This window comes from Cryptomeria japonica, chromosome 10 (genome assembly GCF_030272615.1).
Source record: "Cryptomeria japonica chromosome 10, Sugi_1.0, whole genome shotgun sequence".
NCBI classification, from domain to species: domain Eukaryota; kingdom Viridiplantae; phylum Streptophyta; class Pinopsida; order Cupressales; family Cupressaceae; genus Cryptomeria; species Cryptomeria japonica.
The window spans coordinates 93,085,891-93,110,363 of NC_081414.1; the positions used below are offsets into that span (position 1 = coordinate 93,085,891).

Consider the following 24,473-nt stretch of genomic DNA (forward strand, 5'->3'; position numbering starts at 1 on the left):
CTTGTTCGCTTGACCGAGAAGGGACGCTTACGCGAATAGTTGTGGTTGAAGCTAGTGAAGATGGATAGAGATTCGATAGTGTGGTATATATGTTTGCAAAATGTGGAAGCATCCGCAAAGCGGGTGAGTTGTTTGACAGAATGCCTCAAAGAGATGTCATTTCATGGAACACAATGATGGGAATGGTGAATACTCAATGCTAAAGGAAAAGAACCATAAAATTCATTTATCTACTTGATATTGGAGCACAAGTCTTAGGATAAAAACCTATCAAGAGCCTAGAATTGAGGGTTAATCATTTTGCCAAATCAATTGGAGTTGTGATCCAAGCTTCCTCTATTTTGAACTATTTTGAACTATTTTGATATTAGGGCCTTGCTCTTAGCCTCGTCAAAATACTTGATCCCAAATAGACTCATTCACCTCTAAACCAAAAACCCAATAACACTTCCAACATCATTAAATATTTAATAAACTTTTCAAAAGATCTTTTTGTTATTTATGGGAATTTTTTAACAATTACATAATTCTCATATAGACTGGAATAGAACAATAAACATATGTAAAATATTTGTCCACAACAACATCTACTACTAAAAGTTTGCACCATTATATGCACCTGCAAATTCATATTTTAACATAAACACGATACAAGACAATAATAATTTGAAATAAATGTCCACCACACATCCGATCTCCTTCAAGATAAGCATTAAAATATGAAGTACACAACCTATCTTCCCTACAATGAGGAAAATACAAATTATCTAACACCAGAAGATGCAATCAACTTCACTCCAATGGCTTCCTGAAAACCAAAGCAGGATCAATGAGGAAAATACAAATTATCTAGCCATAGTTGGAATTTTTTCATACCATTTAAAATAATGTCTCCCATTACCAGCGACTGATTGATCAATGTTGGCTAGTGTCTGCCTCCACTTCCACCGAATCATACTCCATCGCCACTTCCAGCTTGACATGGCAGTGACATCGTATATACAACATAGAGGAAGCTCTTATTGCGGGTGAACTTCTTCCTCTGTTCGTAGCTTTTTTTGCAGGCGAACTCCTTCCTCCGTCCATAGCTCTTATTGCTATTAACGGAGGCCCAGGCCTCGCCGTTTACACAGCCCATTCTGGGCTCCCTTGCGGTTGTCCTCGCTGGTTATGTGCCAGCCCTTGGCACTTCGTGCCCCCGTTCCCCGCTGCGGCCGTGTTTGTCACACCAATGATCTTCCCCACCACGATTAAACCCACAGGTTCGCTACAGAGGGCGCGAGATGAATGAGAGGTGGGATTTTGTAAAGAGGTGAGATTTATGAAATGACTTGGTCTTTTCTTTTTTTTTTAAGTAATGCACGCGGTCATTGGAATTTCGATGAACACGGGCACTTTTTATAAAAAAACCCAAATGTCATTGCCAATTCCTTCTCCGTCGAAACCAAATGTTGCATTATCGTTGGAATTCCGACGAAATCGGGCATTTTTTCAAAAAAAAATCAAGTTTGATCACAATATACCTTCTCCGTCAGAATTTTAGGCTAAATGTATTAGTGTGGTGAGTGTCAAACATTTGACGAGCTTTAGGAAAATTTGATATCAAGAAGTAAAATGCTAATGAAGTTAAAAGAAATTGACAAAGTCAAACTGTTGCTAATGAAAATATCTCAACTAGTAATGAAGATAAATAAAAGTTGATATTGAAGATTCAAGCTAAATATACAAACACTTCAGTAGTCATTTTTTGTTGGATCTATTAAAAAAGGAGAAATTTGAGAAAACATGCATGATAAATTGTAGTTCACCTAATCTTAGACTTTTAGAACTTGAACCTAAACCAAGTTCTATGGCATTGTGAATGGCCCTGTCAATGCATAACGAAATGCTCATAAAGTACATGTTTTTATTTCACCTTGTTTGAAATACATATGTAAGAATGTGCCAACATTTGGTTTTTAGAAAATTAAGTATGTACTTAAGGAATTAAAAAAACTTAGGACCCCATGTTTGACATAAATAACGAGTGTTCACCTGCTATTTGACTTCTAAGATGGATATTATCCATGTAGTTATATTTATGGGAGAGATAGAGTAGTTTGTGAATGGAATAGAGTAGTTTGTGAATGGAATAAATGCTCTACTTATTGATAAGTAAATTTCACATAGCAAATTCTTTAAAGGGTAAGAAATTTGACTTCAATTTAATTAAAAATGTGTATGACAATCCAACAAATACAATCATCATGAGACCAATTTTCATAATTAAAAAAATTGTATGACAAGACAACAATAAACAATAAAGCTAAAACAATACATTAAAACATCAATTCGATCAACACATGATGATAAAATTTCCATTCAATTTCTCTTTATTGATGCACTTGTACATGGATGAGTCATACACTGGTTGATAGGTGGACATAAGTTTTACCTAATAGGTTAAACCATTTTATGTATATCAATACTATTGCATGTGGATGAGTTCTCTAGTGATTGACAAGTGGACATAGTAGTAGAAATGGGAAAGGGAAAGGGTCTTTTATAGTCCATGAGGCCCACAATCTGTATATGGCTCGTTATAGATTGGTTTGAGAAATATGGGACTACCTCGTACTCCTTGCGGGAGGCACCTAACTGCGCTACAAATGAGGCACACATACCTTACCCCCTAGTGGGATTTGAACTTGTGACCTCTCTTTCAAGAGCACAAGTTATCCACCACTAAACTAAGTAGAAAGAGGCATGAGAATAATAGTGAAGCAAAATCACATACCCCAAGAAACCAACAAGAGGCCACCCACAAAAAGGGCATAGAAGGTGTGAAACAAATCAATCAAGGACTAAACCGTAGCAAAACAACCACCCAAGATATAGAGCAGAGAGAGAGGTGACACCAAAGAAGAGTCCCAACAATAAGGCCAACCCACAAATAACAAAATTAACCAGGAGAATCTATAAAAAGGGAAACAAAACATAAAATCCCCCCAAAACGTGATCTCAAGTTGTCACAAGCCTCTACCAGAAAAACTTCACCCAACTCTAGAGTGGTCGAACCAACATAGAAAAACAAGAGAGCATCTAGAGAAGAATGCCATAAACGACACAACAAAAACCAAAACCACTACAACCCAAAATCACAATATACCACTAGAAAACACAGATCTGTTGCCAATGACCTTAGAAAAAACCACAAGGTTTGAAAAAACTCCACCTCCCTATGCATCCACTAGATCTACTTCCTCAACATTGAAGACAACAACGTTCACCACTGACACGAGAGGAATGGTCGAGCAAAAAGGAAAAGCAGGAGAAGAACCTTCCCCATCTTAACCACTGCATCCTCATCATTGAGAAGGGTAAAATCCCTATCAACCCCAACATTATAGATGATGCCTCTCCCAGAAACCAACAAAGAGCATAAAACGATAGTGAAGACACCACATTGAGAGAAGGGGGAAGGGTTACAAGGTCAACAAACACCTCTATGACCATCATCACAACTATCACCAAAGAAGCACTGGTGACAATGATCAAGATTGCAATACCAACAAGGGTGAGAGCCTAGGTTTCCCCAAAACTCCCTACACCAACAGAAAGCACCCAAAAGAAGAAACGAGGACAAAAAACTATAAAGCCCACAAAAAGAAAGGCCAAATCAAGCATCACCTGGAAGAGACCATCCACTGTTAGTATGAGGACCCAGTATTCAGTCAATGTCCTTGTCTTCAGTCAAAGCAAACCCATCTGGTTGGAAGACACCATGTCCTTGTCTTCAGTCAATGCAAACCCATTGGGTTGTTCAATGTAAACCTCTTCTTCTAGAATTCCATTAAAAAATGCAGACTTGACATCCATTTGGTATACCTTGAATCCTTTGAATGCAGCAAATGTAGGTAGCATTATTACTCCTTCAAGTCTAGCAACCGGTGCAAAGGTTTCCCGATAATCATCACCTTATTCTTATGCATATCCTTTGCAAACTGGTGTAGCCTTGTTCCTAACCACTTCACCATCTTCACTAAATTTGTTCCTGAACACCCACTTAGTACCAATCATATTTTTATCAGTTGGTCTCGGGACAAGTGACCAAGTGCTGTTCTTCTCTATTTGATCAAGATCCTCCTTCATATCCTTTATCCAATCATCATCCTTGAGAGCTTCCCTCACTATCTTAGGTTCAATTGTGGAAATCAGACAAGCACTTTCTCTGATCTTTCTTCTTGTTTGTACTCCAGCATTCTTGTCTCCAATTATTTGATCTGCAGAGTGATTCAACTTTTCCAATGTAGAAGCATCTTCTTCTTCTTCCTCTTCTTCTTCCACTGGTTGAGCAGCATCCTCTGCACGGTTCTACTCAGTATCATTTTGAACTTCTGGTTCAGTGATTACTAGCTTATGTTCATCTACTACATCAGAATTGTTGGCATCATCAGATTTGTTAGAATACTCATCAACTTTCACATTAACACTTTCCATAGTCTTCTTGGTTCTTTTGTTAAAGCACTTGAATGCTTTGCTTTTAGTTGAATAAATAAGGAAATTTCCGTCTTCACTTTTAGGATCAAACTTTTCAATATACTCATCTCTCTTTATGTAACACCTATTGTCAAAGACTTTGAAATGAATAACATTAGGAGTATGACCATACCATAATTCATAGGGAGTTTTGTTACTACCTTTTTTGACCAATATCCGATTCATTGTGTATACTAAGGTGCTGATTGATTCTCTCCAAAATATTTTAGGTACATCTCCTTGTATCAATATTGTTCTTGCTGCTTCAACTATGGTCTGTTCTTCCTTTCTGCAATCCCATTTTGCTGTGGTGTCCTTGGTGCAGATAGTTGTCTCTTGATTCCATTCTCATCATAATATTTCACTTGAATTCAATTGATGTGAATTCTCCAACTGGTCAAATCTCAAGCACTTTAGGATCTTACCGGTTTCTTTCTCCACTAAGGCTTTGAATGCCTTTAAAATGTTGAAAGCATCAAAATTCTTTGCAACTAGGGTTTCTAGTCTAAAAGCTCTTCCACCGATTCACTTTTCTACAAATCTTCACAATCTGCTATCAACTTCGCCAAAGTAGCAATCAAATGCTCTTTTATGTTTCTGTCGCTCTCCAAATGTGCTCTCGAAAATGCTAAGTGAAAAATGAGACTATAAAACACCTTTTTATTTTCCTGTTACCAACTGCATTTAATTCTAAACTAGTTGAACATCCCTAATCATCGTTCAACCCTAGAACTTACTACTGGTTCACATATCATATCCAATTTACCGGTTTGAGATGTAACCGGTTCAAAATCACTTCATAACATCATATTGCATCAAAACATGTAGATTTGACTTACCGCACACCATTTAGGGGGTCCAGAAATGGGTTTGACAATATGATCCCCCTAAGCTTCATACATAGCTTAGTTTTTCGGTGAGAGATTCTCCACACTAGGTGAAGAATTGGAGCTCTCCGATGGTTTCTCCTCACTTTTCTTCCTCCATATATTATTTATCTCGCTTCTGGTTTTTCCACATCTACCTTCTTCTTTCCTTTTTGGTCAATAAACTGATTAATCGGTTGGTTCATTCTAGCTCTACAAAATCTTGCAATGTGTCCTGATTTGTGACAGTGGAAACATGCCATTCCAGATGCTCTCCAGGATCCAACATTGCCTCTATTAGTTCTTCTACGACAATTCATAGCCACATGACCATAGTTGTGACAGATTGAACATGTCACATTCCATCTATTGTCCATTTCATATGGACTAGACCGGTTCACATAAGGTCTCTGCAAAGTAGGGTTCCTCTGGTAATTGTAAGATCTTTGCCATTCACCATTAGACCTATGATTCATGTAAGATCTCTCATTTCTCACTCTTGAATTGCACTCAACAACTCTATGCCCATATTTGTTGCAATTTAAGCAATATCCTTCAAAAGCACTAGGCTTATATCTTTTATATGCATTAGGTCTATATCCATCAAAAGTACTGGATCTACTTCTACAAAAAATTTCAATATGACCTACCTTATGACAGTTAAAACATTATGGTTTGTAGGTTCTCTTACTGGTGTTCTTCTTGGTATTTAGTGCAAATTTGGCTTCATACATGGTGTCCTTAGTATTGGATGGCTCTCCTTGTTCAAAGGTTGTGTATCCCAAGCCATGTGAATCTCCTTTTTGTCTTTGTTTCTAAATTTTCTCATCAAGAATAACAATGCTCTTGTTGAATTTATCTAATAACTCATTTGCATCAACCAACTCCTTGGTAAGCTCCTCATTCTTCTTTGTGAGACTTTCTCTAAGAGACATAGCCATGTCTAGATCAACTTGTATTTCCTCTTTTTCCTCTTTTTTCTCATGAAGATGTGCATGCAAGGTACCAATCTCCCAGTTCATCTTAATGATCTCAAGCTTCTTATCTCTTATTTTCTCTTTAGTTGTCCTCCTAGCTTCCAACTCTTGGCTCATCCTGATGGTAAGGGCTTCCAACTCTCTCCTTAGATTTTTCTTTTCATCATTCACCTTTTCCACCTCATTAGCCAAGGCATCAATGGTTGCTTCCTCAAATGAACTGCTTTCACTGAGTTCCATCAACTGCTCAACTAACTCTCTTCTCTTAGCCAATGAAGCTTTGTACTCGAACTTTAGTTCACCAAGGCCCCCATGTTAGCCTTAGAGATCCTTCACAAGCAGTTAAGCCTTAAGGGAATTAGGCTCTGATACTAATTGTTATTATGAGGATCCAGTTATTACTAAGAGGGGGGGGGGGGGGGTGAATCAGTAATAAAACAAATCTGCAACTCTTCACAAAACTGTACCAGTAACTACTCAAAAAATCTGTTAAGCTGATTTAACAAACCACTCATTCAAGTGTTCATCAACATGCAAACAAAGTAATGACATCAAATGCACAAATCAATAATGCATCCAGCATATGAACACAAAGCTTTTTCATGTGGAAACCCAACTGGGAAAACCACGGTGGGAATTGGCACCCATAATATATTTGCACTCTTTTGGAATGCGCCCGATAAAAGGCCTAGACTGGTTAAGAGCTTACAATATGCCCGGTTAAGAGAAGACCCTGTTAGGAGTCACTCGGTCAAGAGATTTTGCCTCAGCCCTATTAGGAGCTCTACCATGTTAAGAGTAACCTTGTTAGAGGATTTCTAACTCAAGTTAATGAGACACCCGGTGAAGGGATTTACAATATAAAACCTATTAGGATCTACCTAGTTAAGGGATTTCAAACTGTTGTAACTGTTAGGGAACAAAAGGGCAAATGATCTGATTACAACACTTACTTTCTTGCTAATACAGGTCTTTTTCAACACAACTCTGCTACACACATGCATACACTTCAATCTGGTTTGACAACACCTTCTTCTCAAACTACCGACACACAATCTCTTCTCCAACTAGCCCTAAACACACTTTTCAGTTAGGGTGGCTACAAAACCTAATTGCATCAACAAAATACAATGAATTTACATTTGGCACGACAAAACACTCCACCAAAATACATTATAGATCATTACAACAAATTTCTAGATGATTTCCGTCATTGAATGATCACCGCACATTGATTTGATAAGCAATCAAACCCTTCTTTCATTCTTCTAAGCACTTTGTTGTTTCCCAAGAAATCTGATTCTTGTACACGCTCAAATACAATCTTATCATTACACACAAATTCTGACACGTCATCACTAAGTTATGATCATGATAATATCTACCGCCAAATCTTAAATCATTACCGGTTAAAGATCCGATACCGGTATTCATTCTTCTTCATAGAGTTCATACCAGTCAATTATAAATGTGCTTACCGGTTCACTAAACTTGATGGGATTTCAATCACAAACTCATGCTAATGTTATAAACATATATTCTGAACTACAACACCTGAATCTTCTCCAATCATCCACGTACCAGTCACTTGATCATCGCTCTGTTCCTGTTTACCAGTTGACAACAACTTAGCAGTTTTGTTGTCTAACTCATTCCACTACCGGTTAGTCTATATCGATTGGTCTTGACCTAGATGACTAAACAAACATGGTTTCCATCAATGACAACACAAATAAAGTCATCAAACATCCTATTACAATTATATCATCATCAAGCCAACAATCTCCCCTTGACTTCATATACTTGATCATATCAACTTTACTGGTCACCTTCTCATCTCATCATCATCTCCATTAGTTATTCCAACATCCACATCTACTGCATTTGGGTCATCCTCGTCATATGTAGCTTCCCCTAGTGCCCCTTTGCCTCCAAAAACCTTAGTGCACACACCACTTCTCCTGCTCATCCCTTAATGTATTATAATGTTACTATCAAAGTGATCTATATACTCTAAATTTACTAGATGAGATATTAAGTGGCTCCCTAGTTTATGGTTAATTGAGTTGTTGCTACTTGAACACTTAATGCATTCCTCTATAATGATTTGATAAAAATGACTAAGTAGGTGGTGACATAAGTGGGAACCTAAATAATATAATCACATCAAGATAACTTATGAAACTAGACACTTTGGTGCTTAATGAGTTTAGATTAGATTTGATTTAATAACTTAGATTTGTTAGAGTACTTATCTACTTTGATTAAAACACACATATTCAATATTAGTTTTTACATGGATGCGATCTTATTCATATTTTGGATAAATGAGAATGAAATATCGATCCTATTGATTTAGCATCTACAATTTAAGTAGATAACATATTGTATAGATTTTTTTTGATATATTTAATATTTTTTAAATTTATAATTAGCCACATATTTCATTATAATAACCCACTTCCAATTACATAATAGAACTAATCTAAATATAAAAAAAAAATCTATCTATTCTAGACTTATATTGCATTTGATTTCTCTGAGGGCGTTGTCCCGGCCACATTTATATTGCATCTTGTGTTGTTATAGAAACATCATCTACATATCAACATCAACACTTTTGGTTTAAAATAAACATGCACAATCATTGTTGAGTTAATAAAGAGAGTATAAATTTAATTAATTCTTAACTTTCAATTAGATATTTGAATGTTTATTGGTTATAAACATGTAAGTCTTGGATTAAGGGATAGGAATCAGTAGTTAAGCATATCGATTTCATGTTTCATAAATCTTATGTGATGATTTCATATCACTTTATGTTATTTTTTCCAGTGATATATATGATTTCAAGTTTACATCATTAAATGTGATTAAAATGTTAAAAATAATATTATGATTAATATACATGCCAGGGTCTAATAAAATGATTATATTCACAGATAAATCCTACACAGAGGGGATTTTCTTGGAATATTCTAATTCATCATAAACACAAAACCTTACATAGTTTACATAGAATCATTGGGAAGCACTCCAAGTACGCTCGGAAGATCTTCTCCGGCATTGAAGTCAATTACGTTATCAACAAACCTAATTTTCTCGTAATCAGGAGCCCTCTTGAAAAAACAATGCATTTTCATGTTTAATGGAGAAGTTGATCAATAAACTATCCTTTGGCATCATTAGAATATATGTAGATGAGGAGGGCTTCCAGTTACTGGTGATTGGAGATTGCCGATTCAGAGACGGAGAGATTATTGACAGCTTAAGATCAGAGGGAATGATGTGAAGAACCCTAGTTATCGACTTCAATTTCTCCTCTGCAAAACTTTCATCAAATGCTTCTTCATTGGATGTCTCAAGTTGTACATATACCTCAGGCTCAGTTGGATAAAACTTCCCCTCGGATATTGCAAGCCAGTCACGAGGATCGCTCCACCTCAGTATGGAAAACTTCATGTTCCTCATAAAAGTAGAAACTTGTGCAAAACAAGGACGACGCCCTGGATCTATCTCCCAACATATTGCTATGAAATCAGCTAACACGGCTGGACATGAGCTCTGCTGCAAAATCGGCCTTGTACCTCGCACAATCATTTGATACAAATCTTTGGGATTTACACCAAGGAAAGGCTGCTTCCCCATCAGAATCTCATAACATGTCATTGCAAAGCTGTACATACGTCTGCTTTATAGGTATTTTTTTATGTGATAGAAAATGCTTCCTCCTATTACATCCAAATCTGGAATAATTTATAAACATTAGTAAATTCATGTTTGTGAATAAGACATGTTTATAAGTTTTATTATAGTGGGTAAGTAAAACTATTAACAATATAATAAATTTATTCTTAGAAGAATCTTTTTAATAGAAATCATATATAAAATATCACATAGATAAAACTAAAAAAATAAAAATTAAGGGGGACTCACCACAAAAGAATATATAACATGAGGTCAACATTACACAATTATGAGATGGGTGCATTTACACTTCAAAGATTGCGCAAAATTAATTCACATGCTGCAAAACATGAATTGGCTAAGGCAAATTGATTTACCTTAAAGTATGAATTGAATGAGACTAGTAAAATTTTCTATATATAGTGAAGGATTCACTACAAGAATATGCAAAATAAGACATCTTCATACAACCCTTGGCAAACTGCATTTGAGGAAAGAATGAACAAGACATTAATAGAAATGACTGGGAATATACTTAGTTTTATTTTTTAGATTAGAAGTTTTGAAAAGATGCGGTTAGCATTGCATCTTATATGGTGAAGAGATCTCCTATATCAACTACTATTGAAAAAATTCAAAATAAGTTTGGATGGGAAAAACAAGCTCAATGTAGCATATCTAAGTGTTTAGTTGTGAGACATGTTCATGTACACAAGGAAAAAAGATCAAATATATAAATTACGAAGTTGTTGAGTGTATCTTAACCAGCTATAATTAATGTTTGAAAGAATGCAAGATTTTCAATCTTGTAACTAGAAGGACTATGCATGGCCAGGTCATGGTCTCAAAGAAATTAGGTTTAGTTCCACTATCTAGGAAACAAAGGATGATGTGAAGTTAGTTGTGCAACTACAAGCAAGTAGGGAGAAGATTTTACTGAATATGATGAATGAAAGGTTCACGATGGACCAAATGCAGAGGATAGTATTGATATATTTTCAAGTGTGAAGAGACAAAAATTCCACTTAGCCTTTGAGGAGATTCATTGGTAGAGAAGGTGACCAAAAAGATACAACTCAAGCTTGATTTTAGAATATTTTTCGCTTTGAGTACTGATAAGTTAATGAAGTTAGAAAAAATTGGTTAAAAGATTATGAATTATTATCATGTAACCACATTAAATGATGACTCAATAATTATATAAATTATATTTATTTAAATTTATTTTTTGAACAATTTTTCTATGTGTATTTATGTGATTGAGCCATGTATGGTTCTCTCTTATGCTTTGAGGAAATCTTGAGAACAAAAAGTGATTTAGTCACTTTTATCTCTCGAGTCCATCCATGTATGCTTTGAATTTTCTTGCATCGTATGATAATCTTGGAAATAAAAAACATGTGAATTTTTTATTCTCTTCTTAGGGGCTTAAAGATGGATTTTATTACTAAATGTTGGCTAAAGCCCATCCTCTTATGACCTATATAAATTCACTAGACAAGCTATCATTTTTTGTTAAGAAATTGTATGTTTCAAGTGCGTTATAAAGTGAGGTGCTTTCATCCCACCAATACATAGCCTTAGACAACACCCTTCTATCAAGGATTTTGGTCTCATGTATTAAAGGGTATTTCAAGGGGTCCTATACTTTAACCCTAATTAAGTCTAGATTAGGAAGTTGTCAACTATTTGTAAACTATAATAAATAAATAAATTTTAGCCCTAGGAAGTTACTCACTTTGTATGGTCCTTGGGATGAGTGCCCGCCATGAGAACGACCCTAATCCTCCATAATTGACACTTTAAAATATTGGACTTAAACTATTTACAAATGAGATTAAAGTATATTGATGACCTCATAAGACAAACACTCTCACCTAAATCATATTGGCTGTTTTTATTTTTTCATCATCTTATCCCTTTTTTTTAAAATCTTGCAAAAATTAAAACATAAAACTTGAAATTAAAGGTGAAAAAAATTTAAAAGTGAGGCTCAATCAAGCAAAAAAGAGATAAACCAAACCAAAGAAGAAACCAATTAGGTTCATGCATGTGTAGAAAAAAGGCATCACTTATGTTAGCCAGTATAAAACATTTTATCCACAAGCTTTCAATTGAGTAGTGTTTGAGTTTCTTCCATGACATGAAACATTTCCTTCTAAGATGTTTGCACATGTTTTCTCTAAATATCCCCACCTAGATATTTCCTAATATTGTATATGTAGAGGGAAAGTTTATTCACTATATAAGTGCTAATTTTTTTTATGCTTGATTAGGTAAGAAGGGATCTTTAAAGGGCCTTGACCCTTTTGCAACAAGAGTTTGTTGGGTATATAAGTGCATAAACTTTTGTTATTGCAAGGTTGAGACACCATTTTTCTATCATGTTGTAGGTGTTTTATGTGATTTAATATAAAATAAAAAAACCTAAAAGACACTAATGAACATATGCATCAAAGTGTTTCCTCATGATTACTAGATCCCACCTTGTCATTTCATTAGGATTAGTAGGTGGAGAAATGGTTTTATTTAGATAGATAAGATAACCCTTTCCCATTAGATAGTTCTATACTGATTTTATTTGTGAAGTATAATTATACAAAGTTAGGAGTTCGATATGAGATTTATTCATTGCTAATACACACGACAAGAAAAATAAAGCAATCAACCACCACAAGATTAAAGCCCCTAGATTCATCAATCAAGAATTTTCCCAATAAAATTTAGTCGAGCACTTTTATGCTAAATGTGATTATAGGAGATAAATGTCAAAAACAACAAACTAGACTTGATCTTCGTACATGTAACTTGTAAATTTGTAGAAAAAAGGTTATTAGTAGTTCCAGACATAATCTAAGGACAATGTGTTAGTTTTATGAGATAGAATGGGAACATTTATGTGTAGGGTTTTCCATGGTTTAATGGTAAGGTCTTATGGAGGGAGGCTTCCTAAAAAAATTTAGTAGGCGTTGCTGAGACTTTCTAGGAATATTTTAATGTTGGTGGTCTCATGATTTAGTAGTGTAGTTCAACTTAAAAGTTTAAGCTTTGATATTTAGGGAAGATGGTGATCTCATGAAGAATGTTGCAAATAAAAAAATAATAAATAAACACCATTTTCCTTGAATTTCATTATTTATAGGAATTTAAAATAGCGGCTAATTAACAAGTGTTTGAAAAAAATCATAAGTTGGTGGGGCAATTTCTAGCCCCATCCAAAATGCACCTGCTAAAATATACAGTCCTAAAAAGTAGGGTTTGCTATTTTTCAAGAAAAGGTTCAAATTAATCCTGTAGCATAATTTTTTTTTTTCATGAGACCTCCTGCTCCATGAAAATAAATCCTAAAGCCCCCCTCATGGAACCTTACCCTGAGTGAGAAATAGGTAAAGGTGACTGGGGATTTAGATTATTGTATAACCGATTAACAAGTGGAAGCCAAATTTAGGAAAGAAGCATCATAAACAAAAAAAAAAAAGAAAAAAAGAGGATCCCTAGAAGTATGCCATATTTTTAGCTCAATTCTCATTAGTATCTACGTCAAGGGAGCCAACAAAAGGTAAATAGTTATATTAGAAGGTCACTAAATTTAAATCTCAAATGCTTGTGTTACATGTTCTAAATTTTAGAGGAATGTGAAAAGCCAATATCAATGTCCAGTATATCCATCGATTAAGAAGATTTTACAACCATGTAGTGGGCATATCCACAACTTCTTTGACAGAGGGGTGTTCAATTTCATAGGATTAAAAACCTACATGTTGACAGAATAGAGCCATCCATTTAAATTATTAGAGTATTTTAATATAATTATATTTTTAAAATAAAATATTTTATATAAAAAACATTTTTTTTTTATTTGACAATTTGCTTCTTTGTGTTTGAAATGCAAATTGCCTTGTAGTTAAATAATCAAATCATTAAGAAATTTTTATGTGATAGACAAATGGTGGTATTGAAATTCAAGATATACTTCTTCTTATTACATCCAAGACATGAATAATTAGAATTATTATTAAATTCATGTGTGTGATTATCTTGATTTCATAATCTAATAACAAATTTATCTTGAAATCCAAAAAAATCATAGACCTTAATTAAACTATTAATATGTTACCTAACCAAAAATTGACTTTAAAATATAATACAATGATATGAAGTATGAAGAAACTACCTTAATAACAAAAAAAAACCTTTAAATATTTTAAAATAATCATTCATAGAGCAATTAAGGACATGAAAACAATTGCGAGCACAAAGGCCGAGCAGGGATTTGAACCATGATGACCGCTTCACCAACAAAATGTTTTAACCGCGACACTACATGTCCGAAGACAACCATAGATGCCTTGTTTATTTATGAACAAATTATTATATTAAATGCATTTAATTAAGTCAAATCGCGTAGCTGATTTGATTTTGGGAAGTAATCATTTTCTTCCCTGCCTGACAATACGACATGAAATAAAATATGTATTTTCTCGGAGTGGCTATCTACAATGGGATCAATGGATCAATATTGTTCATAAACACAAAATTCTTTCCACAAAAAATCGACATGTTGACTTGGCAGTATAGTAGCGTTGGCAGAAGAGTGGACAAAAATAATAGACATTCCTCACAGGTTGCGGTAGGCAGTTAAGCCGAGAGGCTATCTTAGAGATGAGCCCGCATTAGGTTTAACCTAATAACAGTAAATCAAAGACACTAATCACATTTTGTATGCCATTACATTTTCTTTCTCCATTCCCACTCTTGGCCGTTATATTTTGCATGGCATTTGTAAAAAAAATTCGAATAGAAAAAAAAAGCCTCTGCTACACTAAATCAAATATATGACCTTTGCAAGTGCCAGAAGATTATGAAACACTACCATTACTTAGTGAGTGTGGTGGACTTAGTGAGTGTGGTGGAAATGAAACACTACATCTTAAAAAGAAAATGATGAATTAAATGAGGCAACATTAATAGGGTGGTGGAATAGTGTTATTGGATGTTTTAAAGAAAATATGGGAACTCAATTGTTCATAGTGCAACTTTTGGGCACACCTCTTCCATCACTAGTTTCAAGAGATCTTTTGAATGATGTTTTATGTAAAACTCAATCTTAAACATAATTGAATCCTAACTCTAAACCAAATTAGAACCCAATCTTAAATATAAATCAAATTTAACTTTAACCCTTAAGTAATTTTATAATGGTTAGATTTTAATTTGGGTTTGCCTTTAGTGAAAGTCAATTTAATTTTTTAAAAATGTTTAAGTAATCTTATTAAAATTAAATTATTTGAATTAAAAAAATTATTAATTTTCATTAAATTTGTTTTAAATAATTTAGATGAAAAAAATTATTAAAATTATAAAAGTATTATTATTATTCATATATTTAAGATATAAACATTGAATAAGGATTAACTTAAATTATTAAAGTTCAAAATATTATATTTTACATTTAATTTGATTTTAAATAAATTAACCTACCTCACTGATGAAGATACGCCAATCCTGACGCCACATCTACCGTTATCTCCTTTTGCCTATCCCACTCCAAGGTTTTTTTTCACCTGTAACAGTTAAAAGAATATTATCTACTTATCCACAATAAAAGAAATGGCTGATTATACTGTAAGAATATCACGAAAACAATTTAGTGTGTATATTAATATTAGATGAAATCTTGGCATATAAGAGTTGGAGTGAAGTGCACATACTGTGTAGAAGAGAGTAGAGGCTGCCACTGGGAAGAGAATCATATACAAGCACAATTTATTGTCTTAAAATATAAGACCCCTGCAAACTCACTACATTGGTATGCTTCAGACTTCTTAATGCTCGAAAATATCCTTCAAAATAACTTTTGCTGCCCTTGTATTCGTGTAGTGGCAATCTCTTGAGCAAATGAGAAAAACAACAAAAATTAGCTCTATACGTAGTTCCCAAAGGTGCCCACATCCAAGTATTCCATAGGGGATCGAAGAATATGGTCTAGATCAAAAGAATTCTTCATATTCAGGGACACGAGTGTTGTGATCTTTTCGTGCTTTCAATTTCTCTGAAGGCATTGTACCGGCTACCTTTATATTGTATTATCTGTTGTAATAGATATCAATATCAATATTTTTGCCCACAATAATTATTGAAGTAATAGAGAGATTATAAATTCAGTTAATTGGTTGCAGTTAATTAATTTTTAACTATGTTTTTGAATGTTTATTGTATAATATTTAGTTTAAATAGTTATAAACATATAAATTATGGTATAGGAGATGGGATTCATTAGTTGAGACACTAATTTCATACTCTTCAAAGTCTTATGTGGTGATTTCAAATCACTTTCAATTATTTGAAATGACTTAGTTAAATCCTTGCTTATAATTAAGATTTCAGATCCACATCACCAAATGCGATACCACATCAACAAAACTTTTTGTTAAAATACCAAAATAACATAAAATAAATAAAATAAAAATTTATTAATTAAACTATAATAACTATATATTAAAACAGCACATATTTTGTAACCCCTAATATTTTATAAAACTTTCATATTATGATTAATATAAAAATCTGACTCTAATAAAATGATAATGCTCACATGATAAATCATACACAGAAAGGATATTCTTGAAATACTTTTGCAATTCCCTATATAGTTTGTATAAATTTATTCGGAAGCGTGCCAAGTACCCTCCCAAGATATCTGGGATTAAAGTCAAATACGTTATGAACAAACCTGATTTTATCAAAAACAGGGCTTTCTTAGGAAAAACAAGCATTTTCATGTTTGACGGAAAAGCTGGTTTTAAACTATCCTAAGGAAAGCGTGTAAGTTTTATAAGCACTATTATGAGATAAACGAAAGGGACCATTTATCTGTAAGGAAATTCCTGTCTTCCACGCGTTTCTGGTAGGAGAAATTCAGTACTAAAGAAGGCCAGGGAATTAGATTATTCTTTACCAAATTTAGGGATGAAGGGTTAGAAGAGAACACGAAATTTCAGAACTAAGGCAGCAAGGGATTTTTAGCTCAATTAGCACTTGTGTTTACCCCAGGGATGCCAGCAAGGATAGTAGTTACATTAGAAGTTTCCTCAATTCAAATCTCAAATGCTTCTACTTTTGTTGCAGGTTCTGAATTTCAAGGAAAACCCTAGCAATAGTATACTCATTTAGGGTATCAGATTCTTGAAGTAATTTTTCATCTGGAAAGGGAAAAGCTTGAGGAGCCCTCGAGTAAGATGTACCCTTGGAATCTTCACACCGAAAACTAGATAGCCTCAAACTGGCCATTCCAACGTTGCAGAGCTTAACTTGCCGATAGCTTTCCTCTGTAAATTCCAGAATTGCAGACGGCTCTATCAGAACGTTAGAAGCTTTGATGATTCCCTGGCGGTGAAGTGATTCCATTCCGCTCAAAATTTAAAGCATCATATCCACTGCAACAGGGAGCACCAGGGGTGACCTGCCTCCAATATTCCTAAGTAGTTTGTCCAAGTTGGATCTGACCAATTCCATAACAATATAGCAATGACTTCCCTCAATACATGTGCCTATCAACTGGACAATGAAAGTACTATGTAGCTTGGCAAGAACTGCAATTTCCTGTCAAATAGAACACGAGCATCAATCGGAGTGTCTTTTAGAGCAACTTTATACCCCAGCCATAACCCTTCGTACACTTTCCAACAGATCCCTCTCTTATATTTTTGTTTTTATTAAATCTTTGGCTGGGATCTGCAGGCACATAGGTAGATCCTGATGGATTCTAACAGCTTTCTCTCCATGAATTGTAAAACCCAAATTTTATTTTTGGTTTTGAAGTCCAAACCCTGGCAGCTGTTCGATTACAGGCCATCAGTAGGTGCCAGTAATCTTGAAACCCTCGAAAAGATGGTCTCGTGCACTGGTTGAAAGATGTAGAAGAGAACCTTGAAGTCCTTTTTTCTATTACCCTTAAGCATGCATATCCTTCTCTACTCGAGACACTGCATTATTTCTTGTTGCATCTGCAGGTTCAGAAAATCCATTGTCTTAGAAATCTAAACAAGCCTTTCATTGTGATTGACCAATATTCATAATATCAATATTCATAATTCTTCCCACTAAACTGAGAATTTAGACATTTGTAAGACTTGTACCAAAAGAGGATGTCATTAACTTGGCATTGATATCCGATGAAAGAAAAACTAGTGAATAAAAATAAATAAAAGACAACTGAAACATAGGCTCAACTAATCAACACAGAGGTTTCAGCTTTTTCCATTAAGATACGTATATCATTCAACTCAGATAAATAGATTCAATTAAAAATATGTCTAACTCTTTCCATTCAATTTTTTTTTTATACATATACTCAATGCAATACAAACTATATAGACTATTGCTCTTACAAATAAAACTGCACTCAAATACGATAGAGCTGCTGCTCTTACAAAGAAAAGACACTAAAAATGAACCAGATGCTGTCTTTTTCAAAATACTCTTACATAGAAAATATCAAACTGCTGTTGCTGCAATTTAGAAAACAAAACTGCTGTTTGCTTCTACCCTACATTTTTTCACTTCAAATCACAAACGGCCAGAATTGAAAGTCGTCAATGTCGAGCATGGGCAACACATGGTCTATGTAGTATGTATGGGCTGTTGCAGAGTAATAAATTTCTTGATAAGAAAAGTTTTAAGATCTGGACAGAAAAGACTATTCATGCAAATCTTGAAAATAAGACTCTTCATATAAATCTTGAAAAGAATACTCTTGCGGTTGCTCTATGTCAAGTGACTCTTCATATAAATCTTGAAAAGAAAACTCTTGCAGTCGCTCTCTGTCAAGTGACTCTTCAAATTGCAGTTGCTCTCTGTCAAGTGACTCTTCAAATTGCAGTTGCTCTGTGTCAAATAATATGTCAATGTCCTCATCGGTGAATGGGATTTCATTCTCCAACGATGCCCAGTTCTTATCAAATGTCACATTCGTCGTGCTCTCTTCTGACACCTTCGACGAATTTGCAATCATTATGACAACTTCAAACATCCTAGGACGGCTATATTGTTGCTCTCTGTCAAGTGACTCTTCAAATTGCAGTTGCTCTGTGTCAAATAATATGTCAATGTCCTCATCGGTGAATGGGATTTCATTCTCCAACGATGCCCAGTTCTTATCAAATGTCACATTCGTCGTGCTCTCTTCTGACACCTTCGACGAATTTGCAATCATTATGACAACTTCAAACATCCTAGGACGGCTATATTCATGGAGAGAAGTACATTGCTTTGCTATACTATACATTGCCAACACGTTTGGGATGTCCATATAACTCCCCAGCCTCTTATCCAACATTTCCATCGCCCACCTTTCATCGTCAATGGAGAAAATCAACTTGGGAAGATGTGTGCTAGCCTTGATAGGGTCCTTACCGGTGAGAAGTTCAAGGAGTAGCACTCCAAAACTATACACGTCCGATTTTTTAGAAAATTTTCTGCTATAAAACTGCTTCGGTGCCATGTATCCCCAGGATCCACTTGAGTATTTATCAAGATCCGCCATACCAGAATCTGAGTTTTTCACAAGACCCGCCGAACAAGAATCTGCTAGGCGGGTTCTTCTGTTTATCTCGTCCGGCAGAAGTACGTTGGAGGAGTTTACATTGCCATGTATCAAACCTGAGTCGTGAAGAAACGCCAAGCCCGAAGCCACATCGAAAGCTATCTTCATCCGCCAATCCCACGTCAGGAATCCATTTTCAGCTGCAAGAAATGCAACAATATTATCTGCCTTCAAACAAAAAAAGAAATGGGAGATCGCCGTGAGAATATCATGAAAACCAATATTTAGTGTGTATATAAATATTATATGAAAGCTTGCCATAAGAGTTGGAGGGAAGTGCACGTACTGTTTAGAAGATAGTGGAGGCTGTCCTTTTCCACGACTACCACACTGGATGGAAGAAGAACATCCTTCATGTTCTGGAACACAGGAGTGAAGTGACCTCCTTGTGCGTTCGACTCCTCTGGAGGCGTTAGCCCAGCCAAATTTAAATCGTATCTTCTGTTGTAATAGAAACACTATCAACATGTCATCGCCAATACTTTTGTGCGTAAAAGAAGTAAGCACAATAATAGACACATTATAAATTCAGTTGATTGGGTGCATATTCTGCATACATATAACTTTTGGATTAACTTTTGGATTAACTTTTGGAATTCAGTAGGCTAGTTGAGCATATTAATTTAGTCTCTTGTAAAATCTTATGTAATGATTCCAAATTACTTTTAATTTTTTGCAGTGGCTTATTTAGTAAAATTTCTGTTTATAAAAAAGGTTTCAGATCTATGTCATCAAATGTGATGCCACATCAACAAGATTTTTGTTAAGTTTAGTAAAACAAAAAAAATAAAAAATTACACATTAATTTATAATATTTGTATACTAGATCATGTTTTATTAAAGTGCTTTCATAACATCACATGTTTTGTAGCTTCTAATATTTTATTAAACTTATTTTACATTACAATTAATGTACAAACCAAAGTCTAATAAGACTGTCACGTTCACATGATAAATCCACTATAACCTTTCTAACAAATCAATTTTACTTGAAAACTTATGTACAATGTGACATGGACCAATCTTATTATGAAACCACTCCTTCCTTAGATGCACCATGATAGACATTCCCTTTGAATAAGTCGTCTCTCTAACACATTAATTTATAATATTTGTATACTAGATCATGTTTTATTAAAGTGCTTTCATAACATCACATGTTTTGTAGCTTCTAATATTTTATTAAACTTATTTTACATTACAATTAATGTACAAACCAAAGTCTAATAAGACTGTCACGTTCACATGATAAATCCACTATAACCTTTCTAACAAATCAATTTTACTTGAAAACTTATGTACAATGTGACATGGACCAATCTTATTATGAAACCACTCCTTCCTTAGATGCACCATGATAGACATTCCCTTTGAATAAGTCGTTTCTCTAACACCCATTTACATTTAACTTGCATGAGGCTTCTTTATGTGTTACACTAAAGCTCTCAACTTTGACAAACATTCTCTTTGAATAAATCTTCTCTCTAACACCCATTTACATTTAACTTGCATGAGGCTTCTTTATGTGTTTCACTAAACCTCTCAACTTTGACAAAAATTCCCTTTGAATAAGTCTTCTCTCTAACACCCATTTACATTTAACTTGCATGAGACTTCTTTATGTGTTTCACTAAAGCTCTCAACTTTTTCATCCACTATATCTAAGGTAATACATTCATCCAAATCCTACAAGAGGGGATATTCTTGGATACTTCTAATTCATCACAAATCTTTACATAGTTTACATAGACATATGCTTCTTGGAATACTGCTAATTCATCATTAACACAAATCTTTACATAGTTTACATAGACGTATTGGGAAGCATGCCAAGTACGTTTGAAAGATTTTATCTGGAATTAAAGTCAAAGATTTTCTGTTTGGGCTTAGCTCTCATTACTCTTATTTTGTTTCGTTGTTTCCTTGTTTTTTTAGGATTTGTTAGTATGACTCTATTTCTTATTTTCAGGTTATGTCCGTGTGATTGGAGGGGTGACTGCATGTTTCCTTATATGTTTTGTAAATATGTATAAAATATTTTTAATCTAATAGATAAATAAATTGTTATAAACAAACTTAATTTTCTTAACCCTTTTGAAAAAAAAAAAACATTTTTATGTTTAATGGACAAGCTGCTCATAAACTATCCTTGGGCATCATAAGAATATATGTAGATGATGAGGGCTTTCAGTTACTGGTGACTGGAGATCGCTAATTCAGAGGCGGAGAGATTCGTCAGTCTTAACAGTTTAAGATCACGCTATGAAAAAATATGCAACTTGTTTATGAGCAGATGTAGAAAACAGGGTACTGGTAGTTTCAGGCATAACTTAATCTAAGGTGAGCGTGTTAGTTCTCCGAGTGCTGTTATGAAATGAACAATATACGTATAAGGATTTTCTTGTCTTACACCCGATTCTGCTGGGAGAAATTCAATATTACGTCAGTCAGCAGATACAACTTTTAATTCAATTGAAAATATCAATATGAAATTCAGCGCGTCCTGAGCCAACCCAAGGAACACTCGGAAGATTGCATACCAAATTTAAGGAAGAAGCATTAGAAGAGAAAACGGCTTTCCAGAACAAAACCACAACTTTTTATCTTAATTCACAGTTGTATATACACCTCAGAAGCCACCATCAGAAGATCCCTCAATTTTAATCTCAAATGAGTCTGTTACGGGTTCTGGATTTTAAGGAAATGTGAAAACCACAGCAGACACACTAGAATTGTGAAGTGTAATGTTGAAAACAGCAAAAATCCATACCTTATTATCTTAGGGGGAACGATGTGGAGAACCTTAGTGATCGACATCAGTTTCCGGACTGTAGGAATTTCATCAAATGCTTCTTCCTCGGATCTCACAGGTTCTAAGAGGACTTTACCAGGATTGTTCCATCCCAGTATGAATGACTTCATCTTCCTCATAAAAGTGGAAACTTGTGCAAAGCAAGGACGATTCATTGGATATGTTTCCCAACACGTTGCAATATGATCAGCTAACACGGCTGGACATGAGGTCTGCCGCAAAGTCGGTCTTTCACCTCCCACAATCATTGGGTACAAATCTTTGGGAAGTACACCAAGGAAAGGTTGCTCCCCCGTCAGAATCTCATAACAAGTCATGGCAAAGCTGTATACATCTGCTTTATGGGTATACTCCTCTAAATTATCAATTGCTTGGAGCGGTAAATGTGGGATGGGAAAAGCTTCAGGCGCCCTCTAGTAACATGTTCCTTTGGGATCATCCTGCCGAGAACTACATAGCCTCAAACTGGCCATTCCAAAGTCGCAGAGCTTAACTCGCCCATAGCCTTGCTTTCTAAGTTCTGGAACTGCAGATGGCTCTATGAGAACATTAGAAGCTTTCAGATCCCATGGCGGTGAAGGTATTCCATTCCCCTCGATATTTGAAGCATCATATCCACTGCAACAGGGAGCGCCAGGGTTGCCCTGTCTCCAGAATTCCTAAGTAATTTGTCCAAGCTGGATCCGACCAATTCCATAACAATATAGCAATGGCTTCCCTCAATACATGTGCCTATCATCTGGACAATGAAAGGGCTCTCTAGCTTGGCAAGAACTTTAGTCTCCGTGTCAAACAGATCACGAGCATCAATTGGAATGTCCTTTATGGCAACCCTATACCCCAGCCATGACCCCTCGTACACTTGCCCAAAAGATCCCTCTCCTATACTTTTCTTTTTTATTAGATCTTTGGGAGGGATCTGCAGCCACGTACTTATACCAGTTGCAGATTTAATTTTACACTCATTCCTGATGGTTTCTAACATCTTTCTCTCCATGAATTGTAAAACCCTAATTTTTTAATTTTTTTTAAAACTCCAAGCCTTGGCAGCCGTTTGATTACAAGCCATGAGTAGGTGCCAGTAGTCTTGAAACTTAAAGCCAAATTGTTCTAAATGTAAAACAAACATTTCTGCAAAGAAAACACTGATTCTCTTGCGGAATTTTTTAAGATTGATCCTATCATTCCATGCATCGATCGGGCACAGAAGAGTTAAATCTAAGCAAAGAAGAGACCAAGCAAGATCGTGCATGTGTAGGGCGAAGGCCTCACCTGTGTTAGACATAATAAAACATTCAATGAAGGAGGTGTCGGTTGAGCAGTGATTGAGGTATGTTTCTGCTTCTTTCAGGGCACGATATATCTCCTTCCAAGCCTTTTGCACACTTTCCGTCCAAACATTGCCAACCAGGTATTCCTCATTCTTGTCAATGTAGGGGGAGAGTTTATCGAGTATATAATTGCACAAATTTTGACATTGCTGCACATGGAATTTGAAGCTTTTACCGTTCTTGAGAAGGTGGAGTTTATCCAGGGAGCCCATAACACGCCTATGAATGCCCAGAATGTCTTCCCCATGCGTATCCATCAGTTTAGAATGAGTTGCAAAGTAAAATTAGCTCTTATGTGTATACAGGAGACTTTGCAGTGAAGCTATGGCGTGTCGGAAGGACGGCAAACCAGAAGTGAAGTATCGAAAGTCATACGGCAGAGCTGAAGTAAGGCAACAAAAATCATATAGGGGAAAGGACCCAGTGGTTGTGCACCCTAACTTCACGCTTCTCAAAATCCTACTTGGAAATTTCGAATCACTTCGATTTTTTTACAGCAGCTTACTTGGCAAGTCCCCTGCTTATAACTAAGGTTTCAGGGCCACATCATCAAATATGATGCCACATCAGCATGCTTTTTGCCAAGGTGTCCAAAACAGCCCCCAAAAAAAGTGAGACCAATAGGCGTGCAAAAGAGACCCCAATAGTTGTGCAGCCGATGTGGCATCACCTGATTGG

The 24,473-nt window shown here is 35.2% G+C and overlaps 1 protein-coding gene across 1 annotated transcript; it reads right to left on the reverse strand.

Moving 5' to 3' along the window:
- Positions 1–18,346: 18,346 nt before the first annotated feature.
- Positions 18,347–24,221, reverse strand: LOC131042120 (uncharacterized). Its single transcript, XM_057975439.2, has 4 exons — positions 23,027–24,221; positions 22,423–22,877; positions 19,939–20,093; positions 18,347–19,792 (listed from the first exon to the last, which is right to left on the reverse strand). The coding sequence occupies exons 1-4, from the start codon at positions 23,459–23,461 to the stop codon at positions 18,747–18,749; spliced, it is 2,091 nt and encodes a 696-aa protein (XP_057831422.2). The 5' UTR covers positions 23,462–24,221; the 3' UTR covers positions 18,347–18,746.
- Between the last annotated feature and the right edge of the window lie 252 nt (positions 24,222–24,473).